Source organism: Hippopotamus amphibius, chromosome 1 (genome assembly GCF_030028045.1).
Source record: "Hippopotamus amphibius kiboko isolate mHipAmp2 chromosome 1, mHipAmp2.hap2, whole genome shotgun sequence".
NCBI classification, from domain to species: Eukaryota; Metazoa; Chordata; class Mammalia; order Artiodactyla; family Hippopotamidae; genus Hippopotamus; species Hippopotamus amphibius.
In genome coordinates, this window is record NC_080186.1 from 82,628,218 (window position 1) to 82,653,655 (window position 25,438).

Here is a 25,438-nt window from a genome sequence, read left to right on the forward strand (position 1 = left end):
AGGGAAATTAGAAAATATTCTGAAATATATAAAAATGTAATACAAATGCAAAATCTGTGTGATATAGATAAGCAGCGCTTAGAGGGAAATTTAAATTATTAGATATTTGTGTTAAAAAATTAGAGGCCTTGATGAACAACCTAAGCTTCTACCTTTAAGAAACTAAAAAGAAAAGCAAAATAAACCCAAAGCAAGCATAAACAATAAAAAGCAGAAATAAAATTTTAAAAAGAAAAATAGAGAAAAACCAATGAAATCTAGAGCTGTTTCTCAGTAAAGATCAATAAAATTTATAAACCTCTAGCCAGACTAATCAGAGAGAGAGGAAGCAACAGAAAAGGCACAAATTACCAAAACCAGGAATGGAAGAGAGGATATCACTACAGTCCACTGAGACACTGAAAGGATAAGCTATGAGCAACTCTATGCATGTAAATACAACAACTTAGGGGAAAGGGAGGGACTAATTCCACAAAATGCCAAAATTCACCTAAAAAGAAATAACTAACTCAAATAGGCTTATATCAAAAAAAATTGAATACATAGTGAAAGATTTCCAAAAATGAAAACTCCAAGCCCAGATGCTTTTACCAGGGAATGCCACCAACCATTTAAAGAAACAACACCAATGCCACACAATCTCTTCCAGAATACAGAATAGGAAGGAACACTTCCCAACTTATTTTAAGAGGTCAGAATTACCCTGATTCCAAAACCAGGCAAAGGCAGTATAAGAAAAAAAACTAAACAAAAACATAATATCACTATCTTTCATTTACAGAGAAGAAAAAAAATACTCAACAAAATATTAGCAAATTGAATCCAGCAACATATAAAAGGAGCAATGCAACACAACCAAGAGCAGCTTATCCCAAGAATGCAAGGCTAGATCAACACTCAAATATCAAATGTAATCCATCATATTAACAGATTGAAGAAGAAAAATTACATTCTCACATCAATCAAATGATGCAAAAACAAAACCCATTTGATAAAATCGAACATCTTCACGATAAAACTCTCAGCAAACTAGAAAAAGGGGAAATTCTTTAATGTGATAAAAAGGTATCTTTAAAAAAAAACCTTCAGCTATCATCATGTTTAATGGTGAGAAACTAAGTGCCTTCTTCCTAAGATCAAGAATAAGGCAAAGATGTCTTTTTTCATCACTCCTATTCAAAAATGGACTGTAAGTCCTACCCAGTGCAATAAGAAAAAAAGGAAAAAAGAAAAAAAAAGGAATGTAGCTTGGAAAGAAAGAAAACTGTCCCTATTTTCAGGCTTTGTGATTTTTTATGTAGAAAACCCCAATGATTCTGCAAAAAACATTCCTAGAACTAATAAGTGAGTTTATTAAGGTTGCAAGATACAAGATCAACATACAAAAATCACTTGTATTTCTCAACACTAACAATGAACAACTGAATTTGAAATTAAATAAATGTGTGTGTATGTATGCATCGATACATATACACATGTACACAATAATCATGCATGTATTTATTTACAACAATCACATTCACAACAGACCCTCAAACACATACATACATAGGTTTAAATCTAACAAAACATGGGAAAGACATGCTAAAAACTACAAAATGCTAATTAAAACTATCATATACCTAAATAAATGGAGACACATCGTGTGTTCATAGACTGGACAACTCACAGTTAAGATGCTACATATATAGTCAGTTCTCCCTAATCTGAAAAAGATTTAACACAATTCCAATCAAAATGTTAGCAAGATTTTTTTGTAGATACAAACAAGCTGATTCTAACATTTTTTAGGTAAGTCAAAGGATCTTAAATACTGAAAACAATTCTGAAAAGAATCAAGTTGGAAGTACCTGATTTTAAGACTTGCTAGACAACACCAGTAATCAGCCTAGTAGTGTTTTGACAAAAGGATACACATATATAAAAATCCATGGAATAAAATAAAGAATCTAGAAAATAGAACTACAAAAATACGGTCAATTGATTTTTGACAAAGATGCAAAGGCAATTCAACGGTGATGGCACAATCTTCAACAAATGGTACTGGAACAAGTGGACATCTGTATTAATCATTTTTTAAAATTTTTCTGTATTTTATGATGTTTTAATATCTTAAAAAGCTTGCTGGCTGGGGAGAGATTGCTCCTCCCAATGCTAGCCAACTCTTAGCCAGGGAGCACACATGTCTTTCATATGTAATTTAAACCATCTCTATCTAATTCTCACACACCAAGCCAATATTTTCCCTTGTCCTAAATTATCCCAAGGCCAGGTATGAAGCAATTGCAGGCCATCCCTACTGGCCAAAGCCCAACGGAATAACACAAACTAGCCAATCCTATACATTGCTTATCCTGTCCTACTTGCCTTTCCCTCAGAAACCCCAGTAAAGGCTTCATACTCAACTCTCCCCTCACTCCTGCTTCTGCTTCACCAAACCTGGTACCTTTGTGGCCCTGCGTGGCCTAGTGTGTTCCCTTCTCTCAGGAAATCTAAGTAATTCATTTTTTAGTGATGTTGGCCTCTCCATGTCAACATTCAGTCACCTGTATAAAGTCCTGTGGGTATAATTTTAATACAACATCTATATGCAGAAAATGAACCTTAACCTATACTTCACACCTTATAAAAAAATTAACTCAAAATGGATCATTTCTCAACGTCAAACTATAAAACTTTCAGTAGAAAACATAGAAGTCTTTGAGATCTTGGGTTAGATGAAGCATTCTTAGATATGATACCAAAAGTATGACCCATAAAGGAAGAAATTAAGTTAGACTCCAACAAAATTAAAACTTTTTGTTCCCTGAAAGACACTGCTAAAAGAATAAAGAGAAGCCTCAGACTGGAAGACAATATACGGAAGCGCAACAATAAGAAAACAACTCAATCCAAAAGAACAGGCAAAACAAAGATAGCCAATGAGCCCCTTAAAACAGCAGACACCAACCTTTCTGGCACCAGGGACCGGTTTCATGGAAGATCATTTTCCCACGGGGTAGAGATGGGGGGTATTATGGTTCAGGCAGTAATGCAAGTGATGGGGAGCCTGCTGCTCACCTCCTGATGGGTGGCCCAGTTCCTAACAGGCCGCAGACTGGTATCAGTCTGAGGCCCAGGGATTAGGGACCCCTGCCTTAAAAGATGCTTAATATCATAAGTCATTCTAAAAGTAAAAATTAAAACTACTACCACTACATATCTAAGAAGAGCTAAAATATAAAAACAACTAAGAAGTATTGTCAAGAATGTAGAGCAACTGGAATTCTCATACATTGCTGGTTAGAATGAAAAATGTTATGGCTACTCTGGAAAACAGTTTGGCAATTTCTTATAAAGTCAAACAGACATTTACCATACCACCCATTAATCCTACTCCTAGGTATTTACCCCAGAAATGAGAAAACTTATATTCACACAAAAACCTGTAAGTATTCATAGTAGCTCTATTCCTAATCACCCCAAACTGGAAACAATGCAATTGTCCAACTGGTGAATGGATAAACACTATGGTACATTCATATAGTTGAATACTACTCAGCAATAAAAAGAAATGAACTACTGATACACACATAACATCGATGAATCTTAAAAGCATTATGCTGAGTAAAAGAAGCCATTCTCCAAAAAACACATAATTCCATTTATATGACATTGTGGAAAAGACCAAACTACAGAGATGGAGGACAGATCAATACTTGCCAGGCGTAAGGGATGGGTGGAGAGTTTGACTACAAAGGGGCAGCGTGAGGAAATTTTTTTGGATGGAATTGTTCTGAATCCTGACTTGTGACAGTAGTGGTTACAGAAATTTATATATGTGTTAAAACTCGTGAAATGTATACCAAAAAAAGGTACAGTCATTCCTCAGCATCTGAGGGGAATAGTTTTCCAGGACCACCCATGGATACCAAAGTTCATAGATGCACAAGTCCCTTATGTAAAGTGGCACAGTATCTGCATATAAATTATGCACAACTCCCATATACTTTAAATCACCTCTAGATCATTTATAATACCTAATGCAATGTAAGTGCTATGTAAATTGCTGTAAATACAATGAAAATGCTATGTAAATATTTACCAGCTCAGGACAAATTCAAGTTTTGCTCTTTGGGAGTTTCTGGAAAATTTTTCCCCTTGAATACTCTCAATCCATGGTTGGTTGAATCCACTAACGTAGAATCCGTGGATATGGAGGGCTGACTGCATTTTGCACATACATTTTTTTATAAAAACCATTTTAAAGAGGCAAATGAAAACACTTGAGAACAGGATACTTTGTCTTCAAATAAACCATTTGTTTATTTAGCCTGCTCAAATTTTGAAGAATAGATCTCATAGTACTGATAGAAGTTTCAGGGGTTAAATCCATTTTGTCAACCAAGCCAAGAAAGACAGGGGCATAGAGGCAATTTCAAACTCTCAGACTTCAATTTTAACTGAACAAATCATCAATCCACGATGTGGAGAACCAGATAAAAAATGTAACTCAAACCACATACCAGTATTAAAAACTGAGACTCAACTTTCAAACTCTAAACTTTCCATTAATCTCAGAAATTAAATCCCTTAAGAGTCATGACTCATCAAGCATTCCTCTCCCATCTGCAGATACACAGACTTTTTTTTCCTCTTTAAAATACTGAAGAAATTACTTACAGCTTTAAGGGTAAGATCGCACTGGAAAACAAGTTTTCGGAGTTGTGTTAAAATTTCTCTTTTGGTATTTTCTAGATCATTTCGTCTTTCTTCAACATTTGTCACACAAACTTTGTAGAGTTCATTTGCTTCTTCTACCTTCAGGAGTATCAGAGAAAAAAGTGACACTGGTTCACTGAATCCATATTTTAAAACAAATATTCTAGTAAAGCTCAATTTAAATAATTGAAAAGGCTTATGCATGAAAGTTCTGAAATATTCTGTTTTCAATAGAATACTTCTTAAGAGAAATATTTTGTTTTGGTCAGCAATTCAAGGGCACTTGACTTTTATGAATAGTCAAATATGATTTACAGTTAGTATATTGTTTGTCTATAAAATAAACATCCACTTCTATTTAACAGCCTTTTCTATTTATATTTACCATTTTCTATATAATCTTATAGAATTTATCAATTATATTTCATAAATAATACAAAGCTTCAGCCCACTCTTGCTTCCTGGTGCTAGAATAAGTACACATATACACACAGTTGCCTAAATTGTGAACTTTCTGAATAATCAAGTAAAAAATATTAAACTACTGCCCCCTCTAAGATACGTCTTTCAAAACAAACCCCAATATTCAAAAGATAAGCAAAAACTCTTAGCACAGTGGTTCTCAAAGTGTGGGTCCCCAGCAGCTGCAGCAGCACTTGGGCACTTAGAAATGCAGGCTGTCTGGGGCTAGCCCCAGACCTACTGAATCAGAAACTCTGGGGATGGAGCCCAGCACTCGGTTTTAACAAGCCTTCCAGGTGGTCCTGATGCAGGTTAAAGTTTGAGGACCAAAGCTTTAGTAGAGTATTATTAATTCAATAATAACAAATAACAAAAAAGATGATTACTTTTTGAAGGGCCTCCTCTTCCAGCCTTCGCTTTTTTTCTAGCTGCTTGTTAAGATTTTTTACTAATCCACTACTTGAACACAGATGCTCCTCTTCTGCACGAAACATGGAAGATTTTGCTTTTTCATATTCATCTTGACGTTGCATGCACAACAATTTTGCCTTTTTAAGAGCAGTCTCTGTTTCAAGCTACACAGGAAAAAAAAAGAGTATTAAAAACAGAATAAGAAAAATCCTGATGTTTCTTTAGCATATTCAGTGAGATAGTTAAGACTGCATTTTAGATAAACTATGAAGCAAAATATGCATCTTCCCAGGGGAGATGCTTATAGATTACAGATTATTTTTAGATGTTCAGAAATAGATGAAACTCTATTATAATACTAACCATTTTACTTTGTTCCTGTTTCCAAAGTTCTTTTATTTCTTTCCTTTGTTTTTCCATTTCATTTTTCCTCCCAAGTAGAGGCTGCCAAGAGTATTTAAATAAAAAAGAGAGAGAGAAAAAAAGCTGTTTTCTAAAGGTATACTGCTGTTCTGTTTTTGTTTTTTTAAGTATATTGTATATATAAAATTTTACCTGCACAAATTTGTTGGCTTGGAGAGCTGCAATTGTTTGTTGTAAAAGGTGACTACTCTCTATATCATTAAGAAGAGCACTGGTAAATAAAGACTGCAGTGGCATAAACTCCTAGAATTTAAAATTGAAAAGTAAATTTTCCAATAGAAATGTACTAGAGTTCTAGACTACCCCCCACAATTAACCTTCTTCAAAAAGAGAAATTTTTAAGTTTAGATTTTTTTCAGAAAAATGACTATTCATAGACATGACTGTACGAGAAAAATACTGAAGAAAATTAATTATAAGTAATTCTAAAACTAGTTAGCAAAATTAGTAGCTAACAAGATAGTCAACATTCATATAAAACTGTAATTTCCCAGTTTCTGCATAATGGGTATCCTTGTAAGTTTAAAAAGATTTTATTTTGTCAATTAAAGGTTATTTAGCAGTTAAGTTCTTTCCTATATTAAGTACAAAATTTTCTGATTTTGCAAGGCATTACCAGGAGCTCATCTGCGTAATCTCTTGGTACAGAACCCTAGTCGTTCACTGACCACTTACCTGTAGTCCAATGTTAGTTCTAGTTGCCTCTGACAACTTTACAATATTTCTAGTGGACTCCAATTCTGAAAAGGTCAAAGAAGGCATCAGAAGGTAAATTCAACTTATTTTTCCCCTCCATACTCTAAAATTACTTGTAATCCCCCAATTAAAAATTGATCACAAATACTAGTCTGCATCATGATATAAAGCTATGACTCTTAACTGGAAGTACTCATCAAAATTAACTGGGAAACTTAAAACACACTTGCTTAGATCTCACCTCTCTTGGGGGAACAGGACTTAGGCGTGTGTATTATCTGTTCCTAAGGCTATTCAGGTGAATTTGATGGGTATTCCCTATTAAAAGCAAATAATGTAGTAGAAAGAGCAAAGGCTTTGGGTAAATTTTACATTCTTCCAGTTACCACTATATGATCTTAGGCAAATCCCCTATCTCATTTGCCTCCTCTGTAAAATGGGGATAATAATCCTCTCTTGCCTACTTCCCAGGGTTTTGGTAAGGATTAAATGAGATAATGGATGTGAAAACATTTTGTCAACGGTAAAACACTGGAAAAATATTAGCTATTAAGATGTTCCTTATATGTTTCCATTGCTTCTGATCCAACAGCTATTGTTACTTTTATCTCCTTTAACCACACTATCTGATTGCATTTCTTTTTACCCACTAGAGTATGACTTTAAAGACAAAGACAGTATACTATCCACATCTAGTGGTTGGTCCACAGTAATGTCCAATAATTATATTTATTGTAAGAATATTTCTTTCCTATTTTAAGGAGAGAAAATGGGCAATGATTTTATTCACTATAATAAAAGAGCTACTAATTTGGAATATTATTTATAGTCTGTAGAAAATGAATCACAAACAATTTAGTTCTTACATTCCAAAGTTAATCAGATGCCCCAAAGGGCAACTCACCCAAGTTCAGTTTCTTTTCAACCCATGAAACTATGTTCTTGGTATATTTTAACCATGTTTTAGCATATGACAACGCCAATTCTATAGAGTTAGTGTTCTTTAACAGCATGCTGTCTAACTCTATAGGAGAAAAACTTCCTGAAAATAAAAACATGAAGGTAAATATACATTAAATATGAGCTCATAACTCTAAACAAAGAAGCATTCATATCCTAAGATGTTTTTCAATGAAAAGTGGTTAAAAAATATGTGACAAGTTCAGACTTAAAGGGTCACAGTTTAAACTGAAAATAATTTCAAATTATATTTTTTAATCTTAATGTGTATTTCTATTATTCATCAAGTTACAAGCCCTATATAATTCTTGATCAATCTCTAGCATCACATTATTTATCTACTCTAGCAGGTTTTTTTCCTTAAGTTTTATATGTAAACTTTACGTATCATTCATTTTATGTCTAAAATGAATAGGTTACTAAGCAAGAAGAGGTTAAGTAATTCAAAACATTTACCAGAAGTAACTGCAAAGAGTTTGACTAAAGTTTTAAGTACCTCAAGCATTACCTTTTTCATTGGATGAGTCCACTGATTCCACAGAAACATTTTCAAAAGACTTAAAACATGGAAGAAAACAAATTAAGATTAGAACAGAAGATAACAGAGCTTTGCTTCAAATTTTTTTCACTCTAATTTGTTACTCTGACATAATTCCTACTAAAGAATTTCAAGCATTTAGAACTCAAAGGGCCTGAGAAGTCTGTTTAAATGCCAGAACATTTAATAAGAATTACATAGCTTTTTACAACAGTAGTTCTCAAGGTCCAAGAATGAATAACCTCATTGTTTACTAACAGCATTAGTTAACATTAATGAATCCATTCAAAACTTTAAATTCTGCAGATCTCAAAAATATTAGTCAGCAAGTTATAGAAGCAATCTAAATAGACTGCTATCTGAATAGAAGACAAAGACCTGTCTCTTTCAGCCATCTTTTACCATCTTATTATATGATAAGCCATCTCTGAAAGTCTATTGAACAGCTTAGTGCAGAACTTTCTATGATGATGAAAATGTTCTATATCTGCACTGTCCAATAAGGTAGTTAACAGCTACATGTAGCTATCTGAGCATTTGAAAAGTGGCTAATGTAAGTGAGAATTAAAATTTTAATGTAATGAACTACAGGTGACAAGTAGCTACCTTATTGGACAGTGCAGGAAAAGGTTATCTACCAAAATGTGAGAGCTTATATTTAGCTGGGCAATATGAAGTATGAAGGAATTCAGTGCAGAAGGAATTCAATGCAAAAGGAATCAACTAAAACCTGGGTTTGAAGTCAAGCTCTATCATTTAGTAGCTGTATGACACTGAGCTATGTACTTATATTCACTTTGGCTTGCCCTTCTATAAAATGAGGATAAGAACACTACTTCATAAGACTATTTTAAGCATTAAGATGATATAGGTTTAACATCATGCATGGTTATATATCAACCACTATTAAATAAATGGTAACTATTATTTCAAAACTCTTCATCAAAGTAATTTTATTAGTAGTATTACATCATCATGGACTTTTAAATTTCAATTCCTAGGGTAAATAAAAAACTGCAAAAAAAAGGAAAAGAAGAAAAAAGGGAAAAGTGTTATCCTATTAAGAATTAGTATACATATGCACAACAGAAATACATGAATAGGAGATATGAATTCACATATTCACACCTAAAATTTAAATTGTTTAGACCCTTGTTACACTGATACAATGTTTTATCACACCTTCTAAATTAGCAGCAAGCTTGAAAATATAAAAATGAGGAAAATCATAAATAACAGCAAAATATTTAAAGATCTTAAAATTCTTCATCATTCTGATATGTTTTCTACACTATCCTCCTTCAATCATGGATGACTTCAGGAGCAGTCACAATTTTTTCCTAAATACTGTAGTACACATAACAAATGCCTTAAGTAGTCATTCATATTTTGTATTATTTAAGAAAGACCTGTAATTTTTATATTATTTTGATATAATAACAGGTACTTGGCACACTTCCAAATATTTATTGAAATCCTTTTGGATTTGAATTCTAATGCCTTTTTGGAAATCCTTAACAGGAAATGATCAACATATGTCCCTAATGCAGTTTGTTTTAAATATCTTGCACTTGGTGAAAAAATTTTAGTCAAATGAAAATATTACTACCACTAAAAATCTTTAAAGCAATATTCTACATATATTCCTAATGTTTTTTTATTTCATAGCAATTTTTCTCCCAATTAGGAATCAGAACCCCAATTCTCTGACATACTTATAGGGATGCTCTCAGGGAGAATTAAGACCTCTGTTAATAAGTGTTTCATGGTAACAAACTGTAGGATGTGTGAAAAGATTAACATCCTCTTTACTTCTTGCATTATTTTTCTAAGTTTCCACTAGTCTTTAAGATCTGTGACAATGTCAGGAAGGAAAAATAGCTAAGAATTACTTACTAAAATTTTGGACCATATGACATAGATTAATTACGTAAGACACTATAAAATTACCAGATATGTTTTTTTAAAATGGTTCCACTTTAAAAGTACAATTAAATTTATGGTCTAGAAACTGACCATAATTTATCATATTTAAAATGAACTGAGCTGTTTTTCTTGCTAAACTAAACAACTATCAAAGATTAATGCTGAGATTAAGATTAAGATATTATTAAAATATTAAGTTAAAAATATTAAAGTCTTTGCTTTCATACAAACTTGGCCTACCTTACTTTCCCGAGAAACAGGGAGTCGCAATAATGAATCACTGCCTACATCTCCCATAAGGAAGTTTGTCAGGCTATCCAGGGGAAATTAAAAAAAAAAAAAAAAAGAAATTAGAAAAAAAAAGTCATTACATTGCTCTGTCACAAGCTTTACAGCTTTACATTCAACATGTCATCTAGATTAAATTTTTTAAAAGAAAGAACCTTAGAAATAAACTGGAAATCTATCCACATAAACCACTCACAAATGGATGTTGCTTCTAAACAGCTATAAACACCTCCAAATACAGCAATAAAGTAACACAGAATGTAGCTTTTCCAAAGCTGTGATAATACTTTGTTAGTTAATACTTTACTTTGCATGTATATACTGAATTATTGTGACATACTCTCATTGAGACATCTAGGCCCTAATTTCTTTAAATGATAGTCCTCTACTTACATATTTCCAAAGGTAAAGGCCAAGTTTTCAATGGAAGAAAACACTTCTCTGAAGAGATCATTTTTGTTTTCTTCATTTACTTCTGTGAAGTTCACAGCTTTAGGGAAAAGTTGGTTACAATAAATGAGGAGAAAATACTTTAAACCAGATTTATACAAAGCCATTTAATCCCTTAAAAACTCACCATTACTTCTAGAAGCATTAGAAGATTCAGAAACTGAAAAGCCTAATACACAAAATAAATATGATGTTCAAATTCTTCATTAAGGAAATCATACAAAAGAATCACCTTGCATAAAAGTAGCTGGCATTCCAAACCAACTCCTTCACGCGTTACATAATTTGACATATCTAAAAAGTGACTCAATGTGAAATCAATTGATCTTGCGTCACAGAGTCCATGTTACACCAGCCGTCTCTCACTAAGAGTGCTCTGTGCTATTTTCTCTTGCTTATTGCTTCACGACATTTTTTAAAAACAGCTAAATGCTCTGTGCCTCACTTAAGTCAATACGAAGTACATTTTCACTACGAATTACCAATATTTGAAGTCATATATACATTTGACACAGCATAAAACTTATATACAAAGCATATCACATTAAAAACACAATGCTTTAAAATATTTAAATTCCTATTTATTTATACCCTTATTTCTTATAGGGCCTTGGGCTCTGAGGTGCATTTTAATTGATACATAGCTGTTTTTTGTTTATCATAGGGATATTCTAACATTTTGCATTTTGTTAAAGAAACTTACGAAACATAACTGAAAAAGGTTTCTTATAACTTCAACTGTATACACCTTTATTAAAAGCTCAGATACAATTTACAGAGTCAAAATCTGAGGGATGAATAGGTAAAAATTTTAAAGTAACTCATTCTACTCAGATTGAGTTTAAGGAGTAACCTGTATCCCACCCTCCCTAGGATCCTTGCCAATAGCTGGAAGGAGAGAAACCAAGTGGAGAGGAAACTATCCTTTATTTTAAAACAGAGTTGTTTTAAACTGTCTTAAGCTTGGTTGCACATCAGAATTACTTAGGGAACTTTAAAAACAAAGTTTGAGTCCCACCACCAAAGATTCAGATTTCACAGGTCTGGTGAAGCATAGATATTTGTTCAAACACTCTCCCAGGTGATTCTAATGTGCAACTAGGGTTGAAAATGCTTCCTGGAAAGCCAGGATTCCTAAGCAGGGATGAATTAAGCCTCAAGCCTGGAAGTCTCATGAAATTACAACCAAGATTTTACATGTATAACCTTTGTAGATATGAGGGGCTAAGGTCCACACCTTTCACCAAATTCTTCTAAATATACCTGATACAAACAAGAAGAAAAACTTAAGAGCCACTGTAAATAATTTTTAAAATATCTGTTTGATTCCTGCTCTGGCCAACATGGAAAAACAGGCTTATACATTTGAAACAACTAAAAGAAATCCATATAAAATACATGAAACAGCAGTTTTCATGGCATTAGCTATCAGGCAACAAGGAACAAAAATCCTAACATACAAGAAATAAACGTAGTAAGCTCTACAACTGCCCCAAGCTTACTGCCTAATAATACACAAAGATTTCTGAGCAAAGGAAACTACCGGAGATAAGGAAGGTCATTTTATAATGATGGAGTCAATTCATCAAGAGGACATAACAATTTTATACATTTATGCACCTAATAAACAACTTCAAAATGCACGAAGCAAAAAGTAACAGAACCAAAATGAGAAACAGACAAATTCCCAACTATAGTCAGAGATTTCAAAAACCCTCCCTCAATAATTGAGAGAACGTGTAGACAGAAAATCAGTAAAGGATGTGAAAGCCTTCAATACTATCAGCCACCCTGACAAGATGGGCATTTAAATATAATAAAACATAATAAAAGCCATATATGAGAAACCAAAAGCCAACATCATTCTCAATGGGGAAAAACTGGAAGAATTCCCTCTAAGAACAGGAACAAGACAAGGGTGTCCACTCTCACCATTATTATTCAACATAGTTTTGGAAGTTTTAGCCACAGCAAGCAGAGAAGAAAAAGAAATCAAAGGAATCCAAATTGGAAAACAAGAAGTAAAATGGTCACTCTTTGCAGATGACATGATATTATATATAGAAAACCCTAAAGACTCTACCAGAAAACTGCTAGCACTAATGGATGAGTTTAGTATAAAGTAGCAGGATACAAAATTAATGCACAGAAATCTCTTGCATTTCTATACACTAACAATGGAAGAGCAGAAAGAGAAATTAAGGAAACTCTCCCATTCACCATTGCAACAAAAAGAATCAAATACCTAGGAATAAACCTGCCTAAGGAGGCAAAAGATCTGTATGCAGAAAACTTTAAGACACTGATGAAAAAAATCAAAGACGACACAAACAGATGGAGGGACATACCATGTTCCTGGATTGGAAGAATCAACATTGTGAAAATGTCTGTACTACCCAAAGCAATTTACAGATTCAATGCAATCCCAATCAAATTACCAATGGCATTTTTCACAGAACTAGAGCAAGAAATCTTACGATTTGTATGGAAATGCAAAAGACCCTGAATAGCCAAAGCAATCTTGAGAAGGAAAAATGGAGTTGGTGGAATCAGGCTTCCTGACTTCAAACTATACTACAAGGCCATAGTGATCAAGACAGTATGGTACTGGCACAAAAAGAGAAAGGACGATCAATGGAATAGAATAGAGAACTCAGAAGTAAGCCCAAACACATATGGGCACCTTATCTTTGACAAAGGAGGCACGAGTATACAATGGAAAAAAGACAGCCTCTTCAATAAGTGGTGCTGGGAAAACTGGACAGCAACATGTCAAAGAATGAAATTAGAACACTTCCTAACACCATACACAAAAAGAAACTCCAAATGGATTAAAGACCTACACGTAAGGCCAGACACTATCAAACTCCTAGAGGAAAACATAGGCAGAACACTCTATGACATACATCAAAGCAAGATCCTTTTGGACCCACCTCCTAGAATCATGGAAATAAAATCAAGAATAAACGAATGGGACCTCATGAAACTTAAAAGCTTTTGCACAGCGAAAGAAACCATAAACAAGACTAGAAGGCAACCCTCAGAATGGGAAAAAATAGTTGCCTATGAAACAATGGACAAAGGATTAACCTCCAAAATATACAAACAGCTCATGCAGCTTAATACCAAAAAAGCAAATAACTCAATCCACAAATGGGCAGAAGACCTAAATAGACACTTCTCCAAAGAAGACATACAGATGGCCAACAAACACATGAAAAGATGCTCATCATCACTAATCATTAGAGAAATGCAAGTCAAAGCCACAATGAGGTATCACCTCACACTGGTCAGAATGGCCATCATCACAAAATCTGGAAACAACAAACGTTGGAGAGGGTGTGGAGAAAAGGGAACTCTCTTGCACTGTTGGTGGGACTGTAAGTTGGTACAGCCACTATGGAAAACAATTTGGAGGTTCCTTAAAAAACTACAAATAGAACTACCATATGATCCAGTCATCCCACTCCTGGGCATATACCCAAAGAAAACCATAATCCCAAAAGAAACATGTACCATAATGTTTATTGCAGCACTATTTACAATAGCTGGGACATGGAAGCAGCCTAAATGCCCATCAACAAATGAATGGATAAAGAAGATGTGGTATATATATATAATGGAATATTACTCAGCTATAAAAAGGGATGAGATGGAGCTATATGTCATGAGGTGGATAGACCTAGAGTCTGTCATACAGAGTGAAGTAAGTCAGAAAGAGAAAGACAAATATTGTATGCTAGCTCACATATACGGAATCTAAAAATTGTACTGATGAACTCAGTGACAAGAACAAGGATGCAGGTGCAGAGAATGGACTGGAGAACTCGAGGTTTGGGAGGGGGCGCGGGCTGAAAGGGAAGCTGAGACGAAGTGAGAGAGTAGCACAGACATATATATACTATCAACTGTAAAGTAGATAGCCAGTGGGAAGTTGTTGTATAACAAAGGGAGTCCAACTCAAGGATGGAAGATGCCTTAGAGGACTGGGACGGGGAGGGTGGGGGGGGAGTCAAGGGAGGGAGGGAATATGGGGATATGTGTATAAAAACAGATGATTGAACTTGGTGTACCCCCTCAAAAATAATAAATAAATAAAATTAATTTAAAAAAATTTAAAAATTAAAAAAAAAAACACTCTACTCAATGACAGCAAAATATGTTCTTTCCAAGTGCACAGAGAATATTTACCAAGATGGACCATATTATGGGCCATAAAACAAGTCTCAATGGGTTTAAAAGGATTCAAGTCAGGCAAAATATGTTCTGTGACTAGATGGAATTAAATTATAAAAATCTCTGGAAAAATCCTCAAATATTAGGAAACTAACATACTTCTAAATAACCCATGGTTCAAAGAAGAAAAAAGGAAATGAGAAAGTATTTTGAACACAATGAAAATGAAAACACGACATATAGATACTAGTAAAGGTGAGGGATTACAAAGGTGCATGCGTTACCTGTATTGTGATGGTTTCACAGAGTATGCATATCAAAATTGATCAAATTGTACCCTTAATTTAAATACAGTGCAGTTTATTGTAAGTCAATTACACCTCAATAATGCTGCTTTTAAAACTGCACTGGAGGGACTTCCCTGGTGGCGCAGTGGTTAAGAATCCACCTGCCAATGCAGGGGACACAGTTTCGATCCCTGATCCAGGAAGATCGCACATGCTAAGGAGCAACTAAGCCTGTGTGCCACAACTACTGAGGCTGCACTCTAGAGCTCTTGAGCCACAACTACTGAGTCCATGCGCCACAACTACTGAAGCCTGCGCACCTAGAGCCCGTGCTCCTCAACAAGAAGCCACCGCACTGAGAAGCCCATGCACTGCAACAGAGTAGCCCCTGCTCACCAAACTAGAGAAAGCTCACACACAGCAACGAAGACCCAACGCAGCCAAAAAAATGAATAAATAAATCTTAAAAAAAAATAAAATAAAACTGCACTGGAGGGACTTTCCTGGTGGTGCAGTGGTTAAGAATCTGCCTGCCAATGCAGGGAACACGGGTTCGATCCCTGGGCCAGAAAGACCCCACATGCAGTGGAGAAACTAAGCCCGTGTGCCAAAACTACTGAGCCTGTGCTCTAGAGCCTGCGAACCACAACTACTGAGCACATGTGCCGCAAATACTGAAGCCCACACGCCTAGAGCCCGTGCTCTGCAACAAGAAAAGCCACTGCACTGAGAAGCCCATGTATCGCAACAAAGAGTAGCCCCCTCGCCACAACTAGAGAAAGCCCATGTGCAGCAATTTAGACCCAATGCAGGAAAGAAAGAAAGAAGGAAGGAAGGAAGGAAGGAAGGAAGGAAGGAAGGAAGGAAGGGAGGAAGGAAAGAGAGAGACAGAGAGAGAGAGAGAGAGAGAGAGAGAAAGAAAGAAAGAAAGAAAGAAAGAAAGAAATAGAGAAAGAAAGAAAGAAAGAAAAAGAAAGAAAGAAAGAAAGAAAGAAAGAAAGAAAGAAAGAAAGAAAGAAAGAAAAAGAAAGAAAGAAAGAAAATAAATGTTTTTAAAAAAGAAATAAATAAAAAATATAACTGCACTGGAAAGTAGACTTTAAGTGTAATTTATAATATAATACCAGCAATACTCCTATTTCCTAACTTTAACCTGTTCGACTTTAAAGAAAAAAATACTTTATAACACTTCGCAAAATTCTATAATTATTCTTCCTTTCCTATAAATATATTTTTCCAAGTATACTAAACATGACTAAACATGACTGGGAGACTTGAAAAAGTAGCTGTAAGTAGTGAAAAGAAAATTACTTGAACCATCTTCAGTCCTTATCTTCATCCCTACTCGAACGAGGTTATAGCTGTCTAATGAAAATTCCTATTACTGCCCTTGCCTCCACTTCAAACAACTCTATATTTCTAATATCCTTTCACTTTTTTGCTCCTGTCCAGTGTTTGAAAGAAGTCTTTGGCTCCTTTCCAATAATAAATTTTCCGATTCTCTCCCACAGTCTCCAAAACCCTATACCACCATTACTCCTCCCTCATAGCTTCACTGTCTCCTACCAACTGACATTTTTTCCTACGCTACTAACAACATACCCAAATCTTTCCTATGGGAAAAAAAATTAAATTTACCACATTTATTCTTAAAGCTACCATCCTATCTAATTCAGCATTTCTTTACTGCTAAACCTCTATAAATAAATAATGACTGAATTCACCAGGATTTGAATTTTCACCCAGTTTAACACTTAGCAGGGGTTCTATAGAGGGCTAGATAGTAAATATTTGAGACTTTTCAGGCCATACAATCTGTTGCAACTATTCAATTCTATATAAAGTAGCCAAACATAAATAAATAAGAATAGTTGTTTCCAATAAAACTTTATGTACAAAAACAGGCAGCAGGCCAGATTTGGCCAACTGGTAGTAATTTGTACACTCCTGGTTAAAAGGATTCCAAAGTCAGTCTGCCTAGGTTAAATCCTAAATCTGTCTCTTATACAAGGTTAAATAACAACTGCTCTGTTCCTCGTTTTCCTCATTATAAAATGGGGATAATAATATGTATTTTGAGAAACACTGTAAGACTGAATGAACTTAGAACAGAGCTTTGCACATAGAAAATGCTCAATAAATGTTAGCTGCTTTCACTCAATACCACTGAACAACACTGTCAACAATAACCTCCAACTGTATTAGTCAAACCTGGAAGTATTTTTCCTTCTAAGTTTTCATCCTACTTGACCATTCTGCAACTCTCAACAACTCTACCATTTAATACATATGCAACCTTGGACAAATCTCTCTATGTCCCAGCTTTCTTATCTGCAAAATGGGAGTGGATATAACAATTAATTTGCTGTGAAGATTAATGGGTAATCCATGCAAAGAGCTTAAACAGTGTCTGGCATACAGTAAGTACGTCCTCAGCATATTGTGTCAGCTATTATTGCTACAAACATTAACCATTTTCTTCTATCTTGAAGCATTTTACTTAGAAGCAATACATCATATTAATTAGAGGAAGCAAGGCTTCAGAGTTTCAAACCTGAGTTTAAATCTGGCCCTTATCACTTCTTGTGTTACTCTGGATATGTCACCTAACTTCAATTTCTCCGTATGTAAATGGCATGTTACTGAAAGTAACAACTGAGAAAACAAATGTAAAACACCTAGGGTACAGTGCTTGGTATTTAGTAAATGTGAGCACCCTCATGTTCTACATCTACCTGTAGACAGTTTGTGCTTCATACAGTTGTTTCCACTCAGCCTGCAGTTCTCATCTTGGCCTTCTTCTCTATACATTATCCCCACAGAATCTCATCCACATTCAATACCTTTAAGGGAATGAGTCCCTAAATTACCCATCTAGTTTTACCCTCTGAGCTCCAGACCCATATTCCCAATGGTCGTTTGATATATTCCTCCTCCTGTTTCCCAGTCTTTACCCACTAGCACTACAATCTCAACATGTACTGAACTGAACTCTCATCTTCCCATCTACTCTGCTCCTCAAGCCTACTCTTTTCCATACACTCCTTAGCTCTTTAGTTTTGCTTTCAAAATGCCTCTAATTTTTTTTTCTTTCTTTCCATTCCCACTGACACTGACTTAGTTCAAAGCCCATATTTCACTTCTAGTCTGGACTATTTAACAACCTGCTAATTGGTCTCTCTCCCCTCTATTAGCTGACCCTTGAAATCAAATCAAGATTTTGCTCAAAGTTTAAATAACTGTCTCCCTTGGGTTCCCTATTAAGTCACAACAATGAGTATGAAGACACATTTAGTATCTCTTTCAGAAAACACATGAATAGCTTTCATACACATAACCTGTCAGAATAGCAACTTTCAGTTTTACCACAACCTTCAGCAAGAAATACATACAACATCATGACCAAGTATACCATACATACATAATAATCAGTTACATAACACCTATAAAGTTTCTGAAACATCCTTAAGTCTTATACAATGAGTGTTGCACTCCGATTTTTCTTTTCTATTCTCTTTCATATTTTAAAAATGCTGGTTATAATTCATTAACTCGATGTCATAAATCAAAGGCCAAAGTTTGAAGACTACTGAATTAAAAGATATAATGGAAGAAAATTTTCACCATCTGCATGGGGAAAATTCCTTAGGGGAAAAAACAAAACAAAAGCTACAAGATTTATAAACTGAAAACTTCACAATGCTTCTGAGAAACAAAAAAGACAACTTGAAGAACTTAAATGCTTACTATATTCTCAGATAGAAATGCTAAGTATATAAATTCTCCTTAATTTTATTCATAAATTTAATTATAAATTAACTATAATTTATACATTTATAAATTTAACTTAAATCACCCTCAAAATACCAACAGATATTTTTTGGAACTAGACAAGCCAATTAAAAAATCTTGATAGAAAAATAAAATCCTGAACAAAAAGAGCAATAGAAAGAAAAGCTACCCCTACGAGATACTAAAACATACTATAAAACCACAATGAAGACAGTATGGTACTGGCACATAACTAAACAAATCAAGGGGACAGAATAGGTCCCAAAATAGATATAAATATATGTGACAATTTAGTGTGTCTATGATAAAGATGGCATCTCAAACCAATGGGGAAAATATGAATTATTCAATAAATTAGCTAGAAACAAAGATACTCTAAAATGTATCGAGGATTTAAATTTAATAAATAACACCATGAAAACATTAGAAGAAAAAACAATGGAGAACACTTATAATTTCCAAGCAGGGAAGTCCTTCCCTACTACTCAAAAAGCATACAAAAGGAATATAAAAGATTGAGATAGAAATGTAAAATAAAACAAAATACCATAAGCAAATCAAAAGATAAAAACCAAACTAAAGAAAATCTGAACTTATATCACAGATTAAGCGCTAATTTCACTTATATGGAGTTTCTATAAATCAATACTAAAAAAAAGACCAACTATCAATAAAAAAATGAATACACAAATTCACAGAAAAGGATGTGCAAATGACTGCAACATATGAAAAGATACCCAACTGTACTCAAAATGAGGCAAATGCAAATCAAATCTATACTGAGGTACCAGCTTTTACTATCAGATCAGATAACAATGCCTGGTAAGCAGCTTTGTTGGCAAAGGTGTAAGAAATCAGCTTCTTCAGCACGGCTATCAGAAGGACAACCTCTACAGAGGGCACTTCGCAATATAAAAAATATAAATGCACATGTGCTACGGTTATTCACTGAAGCATTGTTTGTAACAAGAAAAACTGCAAATAATCCAAACATCTATTAGTAGTGAAATGGTTAATTATAGTACATCAATATAATGGATTATCATGCAGCTTTGAAAAAACAAAATAAACAACAACAAAAGAAGACCTTTTATATACAGATAACTCAGAACATTGAGCAAGGAGCAGAATGCTACCCTTTGAGGACAAAAGAGAACATATTGTATTTGCTTCTATATGCGTAATATGTCTCTGGAAAGAGACACAAAAAAACCAGTAATAGTTGTTGCTTATCCAGGGAAAGGAATGGTGGCTAAGGTCTGAGGTAGAAAGACACTTCACTGTTTGAATACTCTTTTATACCACTTGCACTATGAATCATGTGAATGAATTGCCTATTAAAAAATTAAGTTTCAAAACAGAAAGAAAACATGAGGCGTCTACAATTTTGGATGCATAATTAAAGCTTATTTTTCTTTTTTGTTTGCCAATTTTTAAATATAGGGCAAAATATAGATCATGAAAAATCTTAAAAATGGTCCTTTTAAATTATATTACAAATTAGATTTACCAAAGTACTTGTAAATGATGAAAACACAAATACTAAGTACACAATAAATTACTGAGTGCTACGATGTCTTCATCTACTTCACAAATAAGCTGTATCTCTCTTACCCATATTGCAAATATTTTGTCAGACTGAACTTCCTGCTTGGAAACAAGCGGAAGACACAGGAAATACACATCACTATTAGAATGAATGGGGAAACGCTAAGGATTCTTCTTTTAAAGTTATTAAAAGGTAAATTCCACATTTAAAATAAAAAATAAGAGGAGTTAAAAGATTCCAATTATATTCCAGTGCGCTTACTATTATTATTCATAGGAAGCGGACAGATTTCATGCATTCAAGCCTGCTAGCACAAACAAGATTATACCTCCCTGATCTAAAGTTATTATTCTGTATATGTTATTTTTTAATGGTTTGGTATATCTGCAAAATGTATCTGACAGTTGCAAGATCTCCAAAGCAAGTCAAGTTACCACTGTTTTTTAAATATAATTAGGAGGTTAAGACAAAATGATCTCCACATTCTTGACAGCTTTCTGATCATAATATACAATAGTTTTTAAGTCTTCCTCTTTAACACAGGAATAAAAATGTACCTTATAAATTTTTTGAAAATATGAAAGTAGACAGCATTTGCAAAACATTTTGACTGCCACAAAACAGACATCAAAAATGGTTTCTACCTACCCCGTGCATTTCCAGAGTTTGAAAACTAAATTACCATCAAATGAAAGAATTAAGCTCTAATTTGACATCAATTTTCCAGATTACTGAACATTTTTCATTTGGGGTATCAATAGTTTTAGATGGTTTCAACAATAAGATGGGGGTGGTTATCTAAAAACTTTACTCCAAAGAAAACACAATTGTTAAAGTTTTCTATTAAGTGTCATGGAGTCCTACTGAAACAGAATAAGTTCCCCAACAACAAAGCAATCTTTTAAATTTCATCCAACACAAAAGTAAAATCATAACAATAATCCCAAGAGTAGACAGTCTTAGTGGGAAATAATACTCAAAAGATTGCTTTACCGCAAAGATAAAAAGATCTATAAGGCAGCTGAGAAGCCACTTTCTTCAAGTCTGTCTCTGGAATGTGGACATCAACTATACACAGACACACTCCTTCCCCAGGACATCCTGACTGCACAATAGCTACTGACAACAATTGAAGTGTGGTCGCTATTTCCAAGCATGGAAATTTTACTATCTATAGACACAAATTTCCCTAACTTAAGTTAAACTGCACTTATAAACAATCTATTTTAAAACAAATTTGGTTACTAAGCATTTTTAAGAAGCTATCTATTTTGAAGCCATCTACATTTTTTCCAGTGCTTGAAATACAGAAAAAAAAAAAGAACCATACAAACATGATTAATCTACATAAAAAAGTAGGGAAGGCAGTTCTTAAGTATATGGACAATATTTTACTGACAAGGTTTTTATTTTCTCTTCCTGCCTCATCCCTTTGACACTTGCCCTTTGCCCTCTCTACATATGAGTATGTCCATCAATCACATCCTGTTCTTCACATCAGAGTTCTCATGCAAGCACCTTATATCACAGTCCCAATCCCTGCTCTATCCAGGCTAATGCCCACCTGACCTTTGAGACTCAGGACAGATAATCCCTCTCCCCAAAGAAGCCTTTCATTTCCTTATCAACCCATGGTGACTCATTTTTTAATTGTTAAACATTCAAATTCATACTACCTACCAGACTGACATTTAACACTGACAATCACTTCTTAGAACCTGACACTTTTAAAATTCCATAACATCTTTCTCCAGATCATCTCCCTACCTTGTAGGGGTTTCTCAGCTTCCTCTATCTTCTCTCTGTCCCTGGGATTTCACACTCAGTCCTCTACTTACTCTGCACACTCTAAGTTGGTGTCATCCTCTTCCATCACCACCCATAGGTCGACAATACCCAAGTCCACATCTTCAACTCCAAACTTCAACTTAATCCCTAACATTCAACCTGTTCTATATTTCAAAAAATCAACAGCCATCCCCTCTTCTATGACAACCACATTCCACCTCTACCACACCCCAGCTTCTGCCTTAGATCTGACTGTCAACCCTCTTCTAGCTCATTATTTCTAACAATCTCTTAATCGAACTCCCTGGTTCCAGTCTCATTCTCCTCAATCGTTAATCTTTACCCTCAATCTCTATATAATGCAGCCTAGAATAATAGATTCTAACAATTTTTGGTGGCAAATCATTTCATCAAAGGATAATGTCCCAATTCTTATTTTAGCACATGTAATATATATATATACACACACATATATATACACACATACATACACATATATGAAAAATTATTTTTCAATTTTAGCTTCATTTTTCCACTTTTTAAAATAAGGTCCCAATTAAGTCTTCTTTTTCTCCATTTGGTTTCCTCCTTCAGGTGGAGTCACTACAAACGGCCGTTTTCCAGCACCAATTGTCCTCAGATAATAAAGACTATGTGTACACTAATAACCTACTTCAAAAGAGCATACATTCTTTCAAAAACTCAAAAAATTTTAAATGTCAGTTGTTTAGTTTATTTCAGTTAGCATTTTTAGAGTGTTTCCTGCCAAATATATTTTAATTTTTAAAAGAAAGAGAGTTTTAGGTGTGACTTAGTGGGGATATTTAAATATCAAAGCATATAAAACTCCTACTGATATACATCCCATAGATGCCATGAGAGATGGCTCTATACTCATTATAAACAAAATGTATCACGTGGATCCTTTTTTGCCCATGCCAACCCACTGTTAATATTATCTTTCTTACCTTTCACTTTTGCAGCAAGCATTTCTGCAGCATTCTGAAGATCAACAGAATTGAGGTTCTGATGTTTATTCATTACAGACTTTAAAACATGAAGAAGTTCTTCCAAACGTATATGAATGACTTCTTTAAAACAGTCTTAAGGAAAAAAAAATTTTTAATTAGTTTCCCAAACCAAGTTTCAGGAATCTAAATAAACTATGAAAGACCATTTTGAAGCACATTTCAGGCAGAAGCAGTGGCTCCACAATTTTTGCCTGCTGTATATTCACTTTTATTTTCCATTGCAATTACATGTAATTTATCTGGCCTTCAAAAAATCCATAATCATTTTAATGCACTAAAGATTTCAAAGGTACTCACAGTCATAGTCAACTTAGCAGTACCTTTTTCAGTTTTCTCAGTCTAAATGTGCTCTCAGACTTCCCTTGATGCAACTTTACAATGTAAGTTCTTCCTGTCTTACAGTTTTTACTACAATATACTTTTTAATATATATAGTAACAGAGTTAAAGCCCTATAACGGCTGATGTATTAACTAGTATTAAATAGCACTTACATGTTAAGTTTCCACATAAGAATGGACACTTCGCATTAAGTTATTATCAGATACTGGAAATTCTACAACTCACAGGTATATATATAAGGACCACCATTTGACCTGCACGTTTTAAAAACTGTGATATAATTTACATACAATAAAATGCATAGATCTTTATATGGTTAAATGAAATTTTGTACTTTTTAGAAAAACTGAATTGCCAATGATGAAAAATTGGGGGATCATTACAAAAGCTCCACAGTTATGCCTACTCTTGAAAAATCAAAATCTGGTTATACCAGACCCACATTCTCCTTGGCCACAAGCAACTGAAACACAACAATACTGCTCTCTCAGATGTCCTTCTTTCCCAGTCCCTACCTGCCTGCTCCACTCATTTACACCAGCCCTGGTCAGAGGGACACAGACAACGTTTTACAACCCCTGGAAATAAGGTGACCATATAATTTATCTTTGTAACCAAAATACTCTAGCAAGTGAAAAGGTGGGTACTACTGATAATCATGCCAGCAAACAGGAATATTCCTAGATCACCATCCCGGGCAAACCAGATAGCATAGTCACCCTAACCTTTAAAACCCCTGAAGTAATCCTCAAAAGTTTGAAAAGACAACCACCTGAAATACACTACTCTGATGTAATGTTCATTTCTATAATCTTACACATAGCACCAGTGTTTACCAATGGCACATTTATTAAGTACTTCCTATGTGCCAGACACTGTTCAAAGCACTTAAAGCCTATTATCTCATTTAATTTTCACATAAATTCTAATAGGTAGATAATTTTTAAAATCTCCATTGTACAGGTAAGAAAACTGAGGCACACCTAAGTTCACCAAGTCACAATTTGAACCCAGGGAGTATAATTCTAGAAGCTAAGCTCTTACTATTATACTGTCTCCCTATTGAAATAGCTTAAAAAACAAACCAAAACATTTTTAAAAGTGTTTTATAATTATGCAGTTTTTTCCAGAAATGTTAAAAGAGAATCACTAGAAAGAAAAACTGTCTATAGAATAAAAAACAAAAACCATTCTACCATCATCTACCAAATATTCCATTCATTAATGGTATTATCAAGAGAGAGAAATAAGTAGTATAAGAGGAGCAGGCAAGGTGGGGAGCTAGGTATATTAGGGCAAAGAGTATCCCAGGAAGAGGTAAAGAAAGAATACTTCAGGGAGGAGAGAGAACAGAGTGACTTCAGGAAAAAATCCAACTCATTCATCCAAAAATTTTAATAACAGAAAAAGAAACACAGGAAGTTAGGTGCCGGCTTAAGTAGCTTTGGAAATGAGTGGAATCTATAAGATTAAAGGCAAAGGAAATGCACATAAGCACTATACTCTAGTTGATAGTGTTTTCAATGAGAGTTCAGGTTCACAATGTTGATACTGCTAAACATGTATCCTGGAAGTGAACAACTAGGTAACTGGATGGTGGATGCTGAGAGCCAGGAATC

General features: G+C 34.3%; 1 protein-coding gene across 8 annotated transcripts in view; it reads right to left on the reverse strand.

Moving 5' to 3' along the window:
- The window catches only part of ARHGAP29 (Rho GTPase activating protein 29), a 91,160-nt gene that overhangs the window by 29,998 nt on the left and 35,724 nt on the right, over positions 1 to 25,438 (reverse strand). For 5 of the 8 annotated variants that reach the window (XM_057717958.1, XM_057718014.1, XM_057717947.1 and 2 more), the window contains 11 exons: positions 23,416 to 23,550; positions 10,983 to 11,024; positions 10,799 to 10,895; positions 10,358 to 10,430; positions 8,162 to 8,210; positions 7,598 to 7,735; positions 6,673 to 6,737; positions 6,130 to 6,240; positions 5,938 to 6,060; positions 5,550 to 5,738; positions 4,663 to 4,800 (listed from right to left, as the gene is read on the reverse strand). In XM_057717958.1, coding sequence (XP_057573941.1) covers positions 4,663 to 4,800; positions 5,550 to 5,738; positions 5,938 to 6,060; positions 6,130 to 6,240; positions 6,673 to 6,737; positions 7,598 to 7,735; positions 8,162 to 8,210; positions 10,358 to 10,430; positions 10,799 to 10,895; positions 10,983 to 11,024; positions 23,416 to 23,550 — 1,160 coding nt within the window. The remainder of the gene's footprint in view (positions 1 to 4,662; positions 4,801 to 5,549; positions 5,739 to 5,937; positions 6,061 to 6,129; positions 6,241 to 6,672; positions 6,738 to 7,597; positions 7,736 to 8,161; positions 8,211 to 10,357; positions 10,431 to 10,798; positions 10,896 to 10,982; positions 11,025 to 23,415; positions 23,551 to 25,438) is intronic. The other 3 variants (XM_057717977.1, XM_057717988.1, XM_057717994.1) reach the window with 3 other exon arrangements.